Raw genomic sequence first — 12,414 nt, 5'->3', positions numbered from 1 at the left:
TACGTCACACTGCAAAATTAGGTCAGATGTCTGTTTGCATTCCTCTCCTAGCGAGCAGAAAATGTGTAGAGAGAAAACCTTATTTCACCTTGGGAAAAATACAACCACATCTGTTATGTTAACCTTGGATAACTTATTAGGCACAAACATTGCAGCAAAATGTATGATGTATGATACTGATTAAATACCCGCTATTTTGGGCACTCTATGATCTTGAAGAATCATCCCAGCCCCTGCTGTTGCAGCAGATTTTTCAAATCATATAAATAGCTCTGTGCTATTCCTCTCCAAATGCTGATTCTACAAGATGCAGTCTGTTCAGTATAGTAGAGCACCAATCATCCAAGGGGGCCAACACTCTACAATTTTTGGTAGAGTCATATAGTCATAGCATAGAACTTGGGTTTTGTTGTATCAGCCTCTCTTCCCTTTCCTTGCAGGTGAACTTTGTCCTGGGCATGGGTCTGCTGTGCCTCTTCACCCAAACCTCCCTGACGGGCCGAGACCAGGCCCTGCTGATGAAGACCTAGTCTGAGCGCATGGGCGCCCTCTACAGGAAGATGAAGACAATTGGGGGTCACTGTTCAGGCTACTTCCTGCAGCAGACAGAGGAGGATGTGCGTCAGCAGCTGCATGAGGCCATGCAGAGCCGTTCAGCCCCCGAGGAGGCATTAGCCGGCATCCTTAAGACCCTGGAGAAGAACTACGACTGGCTGTAGTGGGCCGTCATGGTGCCGTCGTGGGACCCTTGGATGAGAACAGGGGGAGGTCCAGGGGACCACTCTACAGCCCAATCACTTCCTGTCCGTGTTGTCTGAGGCACCCTGCCCTCATGTGGTGGCCTGCTACCGTGACACGCCTACCTCGCTGGATAAGAGCCGCATCCACCAGCTGATCGTGGACCTGGAGTGGAAGATCCCCAACCCGCCTCCTGAGGTGTACGTCTCCATTGAGGAGGACCCGGGGAAGGCCCGATGCTATATGGCCTCTCGCATGCTGAAGAAGCTGCAGGAGAGGCTGGGCTCCGCGGTGGACGTCCACGTGGTGCCGGACAAGATGGAGATTAAGTGTAACTTCCCCCAAGCCTCCTACTACCTGTACGAGTACAAACACAGGCTGGCCTCAGGCACCGTGTGTGGGTTTGGATAAGAGAAAGGGGGGCTGGCTAGGCCTGCGGGCTGAGGCTCAGCTGCTGCAGTGCTACATCTGCTGAGGCTGGACACACATGAATGCACTACTTTAAAAAAAACTCCAGATGTTCACAGTCAACTGAAACCTTGTTTTCCTCTTTATTTCTGCTGTTTCATACCGGTAGTTTCATAACCAAATTGCCCTTGTATAATGTAATTGACATTTCTTCACAATAAAGGAAATTAGAAAAACAAAAAACATTTCTACTAATATTTCTTCACAATAAATACAATTTAAAAAACACAAAAAGTATTTTCATCATTACATGTCCTGAAATACACTCTTAGTTAAAGCAACAATATCATGTACCGTTTGGGATCCACCTAGAGAGCTTAGTAACTATTAGTAATCCAGACTAAGGGTTGTATGATGCACAGTTTACGTGGATTTGTTTAAATTGAACAAAAAAAAATAAATGAAATCTTTATATATATATATATATATATAAAGTATAATACAATTTTAGACCAGTCTACACAATACCAAGTCGGAGCTACACTATACATAAGTGGTCACAAATCCTGGTCATTGAGCGCTCTAGGCTGCGCAGGACTAAAACACCTAGTTCTACTAACAGAATCAGATGTGTTAGTGCTGGGCTGGAACATAAGCCTGCACATCCTATACCTCTCCAGAACCAGGCTTAGTGACCACTACTGTTGATAAATGGCCACACTGTACTAGAGATGTAGCACATATTCCTTATCCTGCTGTAAAAACTTTTCCATGTCTCTCCTGATATCAGGGAAGCCCTGTAGAACCATCTGGAAGCGGTCTGAGGACAGGGAGAAGAGCTGGCAGGTGGTCAGAGCTTGAACCGTGGCCAAACGCTTTCCTTTGGTCATGAGGCAGGTCTCTGTAAACCAGTACGGCATAGAACAACACAATATAAATGTATTACACAGCATATCAGCTATGCCCACTGTTCCTTGTCATATCCTGCATAGTCCCCAGGGATGTAATCAGCACAACAATGTAGAACAGGAGAATAAGAATAACTAGTGTGGGGGGTTGGGTCTTTTCAATTATGTAAGAAAACGGATGGGGGATGAGGTTTGACAATCAGAATTTCTAGATTACCCAATCTCTTGTGTGATGAATAGAATGATAGTCTGAACAAATGAATTAAGGAATGAATACTCGGATCTGAGCCTGACCTCCAAAGTAGTCTCCGTCAGCCAGTTCCTGCGAGAAGGAGTCTGTCTCCACCAGGACCTGGCCATGCTCGATGAAGAACATGCGGTCTCCGGGCGCGTTCTGGTGGAAGATGACATCATCCTCCTGGAAGACTTCGAGCTGAAACTGGAGAAGGACGGTGTTCAGGAAGTTGACGTCTCGGTTCTGGAACATGGGTACGTTGTTCAGCAGGCTCAAACACATCACTGTCAGAATCTCCTGCATCACACACACACACACAGAGCTTTTTTTCAGATAATTTCATAATGAAGTTCCACAAATAGAACTTTGAAAAATAGAAGTTCCACAAATAGACAGACAGGTCCCACTACTAAACAAAGGTGTGATGACCAAAGGAAACCACAGGTAAGTAGAATGTGGTTATGTACTTCATGTAGTTACATACTTATACCTATAGTGGTACATGTGTATAACTATTGTATTAGGTCTGTGTAATGTACAGTAGGACCTACATTCTATAGAATAAAATAGAATAGAATATGATTGACTCAAGCACCTCTCTCAAAGCTGAGGAGACTGAAATTAGAAAGTTCTTTTCGTCAAACCATCTCCCCCCATATCGGGCCCCGTAGTACTTCTGGATTCGAAGTCGAAGGTCGTTAGGAAGCTTCAGGAAAGTCATGTAGTCGTCTAGATGATTCATCTGTGGATTATCAGACGTGGTAGACTTTGAATGACATGCCATTACAATCAAAAGTGACATATCAATAGAGTTCCTTGCTTATGTGATCGAGTTTTTAGCCGAGTCGTCTGTGTTACACTTAGTATACCTTGTCCTTGTAGGCCTTTGCTGCTTGGTCTACGTTGGTTATGATGGCAGCAGCGTTGGCTACCAGTACAGTGTACATTAGAGCCCCAGACAGCATACTGGTCATGACCACCCACAGCTCCACCTCATCTATGGAGCAAAACACCCAGTACACACTTAAATACAGTGTAATACTTGGCTATTGAACTCCGGGCACTACAGTCTTGGAATAGCACAGGTCTAACATACTGTATGAGTATATATGAAAGACATGATCTATTGTGTGAACAGAATATCAACAGGTTATCAGAAGTCCTTACTTGTTGGTGACTCATTGGAGCCATAGGAAATTTGGATCATATGAGAGAGAGCACGAAACACTCCAAAGGAATACTTCTCACCGACCGTAGCATTCTGGAAAATATCACATTGTTTATATAGGGTGAACTAACCCTTTAAATGCAGCCAAAACCGTACACATCTCAGTAGGTGTGGGGCTTACCATCAGCTTCTCTTGTCTGACCCAGCAGTCAGATGGGAACTCCTCCAGCATCGGGACAAAGTACTGAATACAGCCGTTCCAGTGGCACAGCAGGAACATCATCATGAACAAAGACAGTATGCGGAAGAACAGCTGAACATACTCCAAGTTGGCATTTGAAACCTATGGAGAAAGAAACAAATGCACTCAATTAAAATGATGGCACTAAAAATATTGATTGGACTGCAAAGATAATCTAGAAGTGATGTGTACACCAATCAAAAGTTCTACATTTTACATTTTAGTCATTTAGCAGACACTCTTATCCAGAGCAACTTACAGTTAGTGAGTGCATACATTTATTTATTTTTTCTACCCCTGTCATTGTTTGTATTCATTTTTGACTTTGTGGTATTTTCAGCATGGGGAGATGGTAGCATACCAGAACTTACCTTCTCAACTTCATTGAAGAAGCGGACAAGCCTGGAGACTCTGAGGAGCCTGACAAGGCTGATGATTCTGACAAACATGAGGATCCGCACCATTCTACTGGCTTTGGAACCTGAGGTGGAGGTGTCACTGTGGGATTGTAACTCCTGACACAATAAAAATACATAAATAAAAATATATGTTTTAAATGTATTGATCTTACAATAGACTGGAACTACTGTATAACAGCGTGATGCTGGAACAGTTGGAGTAGTAATTTATCATTACCGCGATTAATAGTATGTAGCCAATTGGGAATGCTGCAATCACATCTGGTATGAACCAACTCTTTAGGTAAATCACACGGATCTTTTTGATATCCAGTATAGCCACCTACGGAATTGAAAAACAGACAGTAGATTGATATTAGTGCTTGGCAGCATTCCTCAGACAAATGAATACTTCAACAATGCAACTCAAGCTAAATGTTTTGGGATTCTGGCCAAAATTAAACGAGACTGTGATGCCATCCAGAATGTAAGTCAGAAGCTATTAATAGAGAACTGCATTAATATAAACTTGACAGGGTCGTCAATTGGCCAAACTTTCAGATTAATATTTTACATAAATTTGGCCTGAAACTGAAACAGAATAAGACACAACCTGGTGCTTGATCAGCCCCCTTACATGCCTATTTCCTTCTTATGAAATAAAAAGTGTCCACGGTCATGTTTCATCATGTTTCATCATCTGTACACAGTGCACTTCAGAACATATTTACTAAGCATCTTGCTCCCAAGTCAAATTTGCGCCTGTTATTTTCATGAGAGAATATAACACAAAAGCAAACCTAATCTATATAAATAGTTATCTGTAAATTAATCTACTTCTCTGAATCGTTATCTTCCACATTATGTCAATTCCCTCTTGCAAATAACAGCTGCAGGTTTAGCACATGTGCCAGGGGTTCAATTAATCTGTCCCCTTACATGTACTGAAACAAATACAAATAGGGCAGATTGGGTTTGCATGCTCGTGGAAGGGGATTATAAAACTATCGCAGATTGGGTCTGGTCTGAAAATAGAGTAAAGTCAGCGCCTCGTTACCTCACTGTCCTCAGAGATGATACCCATGCGAAAATTCAGAGCCACATCCATCAGAAACAGAGTGTCTGAGAAGACATTGAAACCTTCCCAGCCCACTCCACTGTACCCGTCTAAGAAAGCTATCTCCATGGGGATCCCAATCAAATTCAGGAATGTGATGGCAACCATACACATGATGTAGTAACTCCTACAAGACACAATAACAAAAGGTATGTATATTATTAAAGTCATGCACACACGCAGTTCTTAGAAGCACTGTTAGAAACACCCTTTAGTGTTTTCTTTGACATATACCTAAGGTCTTTGCTGTTTTTGCTAACTTTGCTGTGTTGTTCTTTGACAGACAAAAATGCCAAGACACCCCTTAGGTCTAACTCTGTTGTGTTGTTCTAGGACACACAAAATGCCAAGGCAGCACAAACAGTCGCTGGAGAAGAATACCTTATGGGGCTGAATGGGTGGATGACCCAGACTCCACTCTGCAGCTGGCGTATACATTCCTTCTCCACAGCTATCTCGCTGCCGTACACAGATAGAGACTGCCTGTTCAGCTGAGGCAGAAAGACAGCTCGCCAACCACAGGTGCTGGCTGTGCGTCTGCCGACGGGGGCTTGGGAGTTCTCCATCCCAGAAGCAGCACACGGTTCTTCTGTTCAGCCGACTGCGCTGGCCATCCTTCTCTGGGCTGCTGAAGAGTCAAGTCTAACTTTGCTCTAAACTGACCTGTCTTTTTGGTCACAGGGTAATTTTCCATCACAGCTCCTGTGGACGGGGCTTATTGAGGCGGTGTGGTGGGAGGAGAGCTGCTGCCAGACTTTCTCTCCCTCTCTCTCTCTCTCTCTCTCTCTCTCTCTCTCTCTCCCCCTCCTCCTTTCTCTCTCTGTCCCTCCCGGCTCATCAACTATTCAGTATCTCCGCTTCATGCAAGCATGAATCAAGCCCAGTCAAAAGGAAAGGCTGGATCACATTAATACTGAATACAATGGGTGGTTTTGAATATCACAATTATTGTCATCTGAATTAGACAACTAGCAGGGCACAGGGTGAGGTTTAGTAATGGTAACAGTAGACCATTGAATAATTAAAATAGTAATTTAACCAGGACAATAGTTACATGTTAAAACTATAACAACACATTAGTTATAAATTATAGGCTAACAACTTTCTTGTTTTTTGCTGGTTTTGGTATTTTAACATATTGTGTGCATACATGCTTATCTGGGATGCTATCTAATGGGATATGTGTATGTCTGTATATTATATTACAATGCCATGTCTTCTGGCTAAGCTCCCAGTAAATGCTTTATAAGTGTCAGATGAGGTCACAGTGTTGTCAGAAATGAAAGCTTACTAGTGTAACTGTAAAAGGAATTAACTCCTGCCAATACGATTTAAGTAAAGGTCACACAAGACAAAATTACACTCATTCCAAACAACATGGTCGATATCAATCGACTGGCCAAATGTCTTTTTTATGCATTCTATTTTCAATGCAACCTGAGTACCACAGGAGGTTGGTGGCATCTTAATAGGGGAGGACGGGCTCGTGGTAATGGCTGGAGCAGAATCAGTGGAATGGTATCAAATACATCAAACACATGGTTTCCATGTGTTTGATGCCATTCCATTACTCCGTTCCATACATTAGTATGAGCCGTTCTCCCCTCAGCAGCCTCCACTACTGAGTACATCAAAAATACATTTCAAGACATGCCACATCCTAAGTTACACTGAATTTTCTCATGTTGGTTTGCCTTTATGAATATGTTATTTTAGTATGCAAGAAGAATGTCGGATTTTTTTTGCCATGCAGTCTTGTTTTAATCTTCCATAACAATATGAGTGGATATAGAATTTTCTTCTTCAAATTGTTTTTATTATATTGTCAAAATAATTGTACATTTATAATGTAAGAAATTAATCTACAGTTTATAATATACAGCATACCGGTATCTGTTCATTTTATTTACTGAAAATTAGTAACTTCCTTAGGTTCTAATAATAATATAATAATATGCCATTTAGCAGACGCTTTTATCCAAAGCGACTTACAGTCATGCGTGCATACATTTTTTTTTGTGTATGGGTGGTCCCGGGGATCGAACCCACTACCTTAGCGTTACAAGCGCCGTGCTCTACCAGCTGAGCTACAGAGGACCACATAGTTCTACATAGTTTTTAAAACTAAGTGTTAGTGAATGGTGTTGTTCGAGGCCCCTTCACTCAGTTATCTCCTCAGTTTTTCCTCTGCATATCTTTAGGTTTGGATTCACTCTGTTGTTGTGCCTCTGAAAAGAAGAAAGGTAGATGAATGAAGAGTGAGTATTACATTTGTTGAGACATAAAGCAGCAGAAGAGGGGCTTTAATGAAGATAAAAGGGTCTCACTCTTCAGATCCTCCTGGCGCTATTGGGCGGTCATCTCCAGATCTTTCCTGATGTTAGGGAAGGCCTGAAGGACCTGCTAGAAGCTGTCTGCGTGCAGGGATAAGAGCTGGCAGATGGTCAGAGCTCGCACCGTGGCCAAACGATTCCTTTGGTCAGGAGGCAGATCTCTGTTGGACAGAGAGATATAAAGCAGTGAGTCCCTGCAGTCAGACCAGTCTGACTCACATTTCAAAGCAGCTGTACCAACTTTAGTCCTGGAGATCTACAGTGTGCAGGCTTTTGTTCCAGCCCGGGTTCAGCTAATCATGGTCTTCCTCTATGAAGAAAATGGAACTCTAGAGACAGACACACATGTCCAGGGATCTTTTTCCCAACCCACCTCCAAAGTAGTCTCCGTCAATAAGCTCCTTCTGGAAGAAGTCTGTCTTCACCAGGAACTGGCCGTGCTCGATGAAGAACATGCGGTCCCCAGACGTGATGATGTCAGCCTCCTGGAAGACCTCAAACTGCAACTGGGTGAGGACGGCGTTCAGGAAGTTGACGTCTCGGTTCTGGAACATGGGCGTGTTGTTCATCAAGGCTGCACAAATCACTGTCAGGATCTCCTGGATAACACAAAACAACAAGTAAAGCCAGTTAGCTTTACAACGTCACAATGCCTTTCCATTAATATTTAAAGGACCAGTGCAGTCAAAATTCTGTTGTCCTGTGTTTTGTATCATATTGTACAACAGCTGATGAAACAAACACTGTAAAAGTGTGAAAAAATGTGATCAGTGTTATTCCCTGATATTTGCAGGTTGAAAATACAATCTACACAGGATCTTCTAATCAGCAAGTTTCGGCACCAGGCGGTAAATTGGTTAATAGACCAATAACAAAGACAGTTCCAAACCTCTCTGGCAATAACAGCTAGTTTTCAGTTTTTCCCTCCCCACTGAGAACACTCCCAGTCAGTCCTAGCAAAATTCTTGTTTGAGAAATAGTTTCTTGCCAAAAAGTTATTTTTGTCCATTTTAAAGAAAAACTATTACATTAAGGTACTTAATTGTTATGCAGAAATGATTTGATACTTATATATAAACATACTGTACACCTTTACCTCTTTCAAAGACTTGGACACCAAATTGCGTGTCCTTCTCGTCAAACCATTTCCCTCCATAGCGGGCCTTGTAGTAGTCAGTGATGTGAAGCCGAGTGCCTTGGGAAGCTTTCTGTAGGACATGTAGTCTTTCAGATGATTCACCTGTGAAATACAGCATATGATAGGACATGACAACAACCCTTGATAAATCCACTGAAATCATTATTCTGTCCATGCCTCGTTTTACACTATTTCCTCTGTGAACACCTTGTCCTTGTAGGCCTTTGCAGAGGCATCTATGTTGGTCATCATGGCAGCAGCATTGGCTACCAGTACAGTGTGCATTAGAGCCCAAGACACCATGCTTGTCATGACAATCCAGAGCTCCACCTTGTCTACAGACAGGAACAAGTAATATTGGATTGGATTGACAGTATGTAGTGCTTTTCCTCCTGGTGCAACAAGCGCTTTACATTGTATGAGGAAACTCACCTCATCCACTATCAACAGATACAACAAATAGGCTAGATGTATAGAGATTTCACTAAGAACCATTGGCCCCTAACTAACAAAGGGTGGCCATAGGTCTACACATATAGTATACAGTATAACCCTACTGTATCTGGAATTAGTACAAACATAAGAAACTCCATGATCTTCCCAGCAGCCAGGGAAGTTGTGTCAGGGCCAGGGTTTAGCAAATACTAGATGAGAAAAGACACTGCCAGGGGACCATTGTGTTTTAGAGGATGAGCTGTATATTGCCGCAATGAGAATGATATGAGTAATGAGTAATGCTGTTATCACATCTGGAAAGAACCGTGTCTTAAAATATTACGTCTGGATCTTTCTCAGATCAAGAATGGCTACCTGAGAGTGAAAGTTAATTAGAATATTATCAGAGGGATGATTTGTGGCTATATTTGTGTTGCCTAGATGCTAGACTCACAATCTGATGAGTTTTCTTACCTCACTGCCATCACTGAGAATGCCCATACGAAAATTCAGGGCGACATCAACCAAGAACATGGCCTCTAACCCTAGGAAACTATTTTCTACCTTCTCCTTCCTCCTTAATCCTCCACCCCCTCCCCCTCTGCGGACAACTTTGTCAACCACTTCGAAAAGAAGGTTGACGACATCCGCTCCTCATTCACTCAGCCTATTGTCCATTGGTCCCACTCACACAAAACTACCCTATGCCTTGACCTCTTTCTCCCCTCTCTCTCCAGATGAAATCCTGTGACTAGTGAGGTCTGGCTGCCCGACAACCTGCCCGCTCGATCCCATCCCCTCCTTTATCCCCTGCTTTCGACACCATGAACCATCAGATCTTCCTCTCCACCCTCTCAGGGATGGGCCTCTTGGATTATATCCTACTTGGCAGGCCGCTCCTATCAGGTGACGTGGAGAGGATCTGTGTCTGCACCACGTACTCTCCCTACTGGTGTCCCCCAGGGCTCGGTTCTAGGCCCTCTCCTCTTCTCTCTATACACCAAGTCATTCGGCTCTGTCATATCCTCACATGGTCTCTCCCGTCATTGGTATGCGGATGACATTCAACTACTTTTCTCCTTCCTGACACCCAGGTGGCGACACGCATTTCTGCGTGCCTAGCAAATATCTCAACTTGGATGTCGGCCCACCACCTCAAGCTCAACCTCGACAAGACGGAGCTGATCTTCCTCCCGGGGAAGGCCTGCCCCCTCAAAGACCTCTCCATCATGGTTGACAACTCCACCGTGACGCCCTCCCAGAATGCAAGGAACCTTGGCGTGACCCTGGACAACACCCTGTCGTTCTCTGCAAACATCAAAGCAGTGACTTGCTCCTGCAGGTTCATGTTCTACAACAGCGGTTCCCAACCAGGGGTACTAGGACCCCTGAGGGTACCTAGTCTATCCACAGTGGGTACTTGAGAATATTCATGAGACCATAAGCCTACTGGTAAAATGCACGAGGGGGTACTTCAGGGGTACAGTAACCGAAAAAGGTTGGGAAGCACTACTCTACAAAATCCTTAGAGTATGACCTTACCTCACAGAAGAAGAGGCACAGGTCCTAATCCAGGTACTTGTCATCTCCCGTCTGGACTAATGCAACTCGCTGTTGGCTGGGCTACCCGCTTGTGCCATCAAACCCCGGCAACTTATCCAGAATGCTGCAGCCCGCCTAGTTTTCAACCTTTATAAGTTCTCCCATGTCACCCCGCTCCTCCGCACACCCCACTGCCTTCCAGTCGAAACACGCATCCACTACAAGACCATGGTGCTTGCCTACGAAGCAGCAAGCGGAACTGCCCCTCCCTACCTTCAGGCTATGCTCAAACTCTACACCCTACACCCCAACCCGAGAACTCAGTTCTGCCACCTCTGGTCTCTTGGCCCTTGCGCAACATGTAAAGTATTGGTCCCATGTTTCATGAGCTGAAATAAAAGATCCCAGAAATGTTCCATATGCACAAAAAGCGTATTTCTCTCAAATGTTGTGCACAAATTTGTTTACATCCCTGTTAGTGAGCATTTCTCCTTTGCCAAGAGAATCCATCCACCTGACAGGTGTGGCATATGACAAAAACGGATTAAACAGCATGATCATTACACAGGTGCACCTTGTGCTGGGGACAATAAAAGGCCACTCTAAAATGTGCAGTTTTGTCACACAACACAATGCCACAGATATGCAATTGGCATGCTGACTGCAGGAATGTCCACCAGAGCTGTTGCCAGATAATTAAATGTTAATTTCTCTACCATAAGCCGCCTCCAACTCCTTTAAGAAAATTTGGTAGGAAGTCCAACCGGTCTCACAACCGCAGACCACGTGTATGGCGTCGTATCGGCGAGCGGTTTGCTGATATCAATGTTATGAACAGAGTGCCCTATGGTGGCGGTGAGGTAATGGTATGGGCAGGCATAAGCTATGGACAACAAACACAATTGCATTTTATCGCTAGCAATTTTAATGCATAAAGATACCGTGATGAGATCCTGAGGCCCATTGTCATGCCATTCATCCGCCGCCATCACCTCATGTTTCAGCATGATATTGCACTGCCCCATGTCGCAAGGATCTGTACACAATTCCTGGAAGCTGAAAATGTCCCAGTTCTTCCATAGCCTGCATACTCACCAGACATGTCACCCATTGAGCATGTTTGAGATGCTCTGGATCGACGTGTACGACAGCGTGTTCCAGTTCCTGCCAATATCCAGCAACTTCGCACAGCCATTGAATAGGAGTGGGACAACATTCCACAGGCCACAATCAACAGCCTGATCAACTCTATGTGAAGGAGATGTGTTGCGCTGCATGAGGCATTTGGTGGTCACACCAGATACTGACTGGTTTCCTTATCCACGGCCCTACTTTTTTTTTTTTAAAGGTATCTGTGACCAACATATGCATATCTGTATTCCCAGTCATGTGAAATCCATACATTTGGGCCTAATGAAATTATTTCAATTGACTGATTTCCTTATATGAACTGTAACTCAGTAAAATCTTTGAAATTGTTGCATGTTGCGTTTATATTTTTGTTCAGTATATATATATACTTTCCTGAACCAACACTTGCACTTGATCCCTGAGAAACAATACCTGTGGCGCGACACCACCGTTAAACAAGCGTGATCAGGGATTTCCATTGGAGAAGTAGTTTATTTCTGCTTATCTTCATACTGTACTATCTTTGGTGCTGCTGCTGTGAGCTCAGCCAAAATCAAACAGCTTAATTTATAAGCACAGTGGCTGCAGTTACAAAGACAGCCCAATTCCGATCAATGCGTGA

General features: G+C 43.7%; 1 protein-coding gene across 2 annotated transcripts; it reads right to left on the bottom strand.

Moving 5' to 3' along the window:
* Positions 1–1,265: 1,265 nt before the first annotated feature.
* Positions 1,266–5,974, bottom strand: LOC121536291 (potassium/sodium hyperpolarization-activated cyclic nucleotide-gated channel 1-like). 2 transcript variants are annotated; one of them, XM_041843556.2, is made up of 10 exons: positions 5,595–5,974; positions 5,154–5,340; positions 4,335–4,439; positions 4,070–4,213; positions 3,639–3,800; positions 3,457–3,550; positions 3,159–3,286; positions 2,885–3,031; positions 2,349–2,493; positions 1,266–2,047 (listed from the first exon to the last, which is right to left on the bottom strand). In XM_041843556.2, exons 1-10 carry the CDS (start codon positions 5,777–5,779, stop codon positions 1,872–1,874), a joined length of 1,473 nt encoding a protein of 490 aa, XP_041699490.2. In that variant the 5' UTR covers positions 5,780–5,974; the 3' UTR covers positions 1,266–1,871. The 2 variants fall into 2 exon arrangements, with proteins under 2 accessions (XP_041699490.2, XP_041699489.2); XM_041843555.2 differs by having other exon boundaries at positions 2,349–2,586; positions 5,595–5,962.
* Between the last annotated feature and the right edge of the window lie 6,440 nt (positions 5,975–12,414).

Source organism: Coregonus clupeaformis, chromosome 23 (genome assembly GCF_020615455.1).
Source record: "Coregonus clupeaformis isolate EN_2021a chromosome 23, ASM2061545v1, whole genome shotgun sequence".
NCBI lineage: Eukaryota > Metazoa > Chordata > Actinopteri > Salmoniformes > Salmonidae > Coregonus > Coregonus clupeaformis.
Note: the sequence above shows the minus strand (reverse complement) of the source record. Positions and strands in the feature narration are given on the sequence as shown.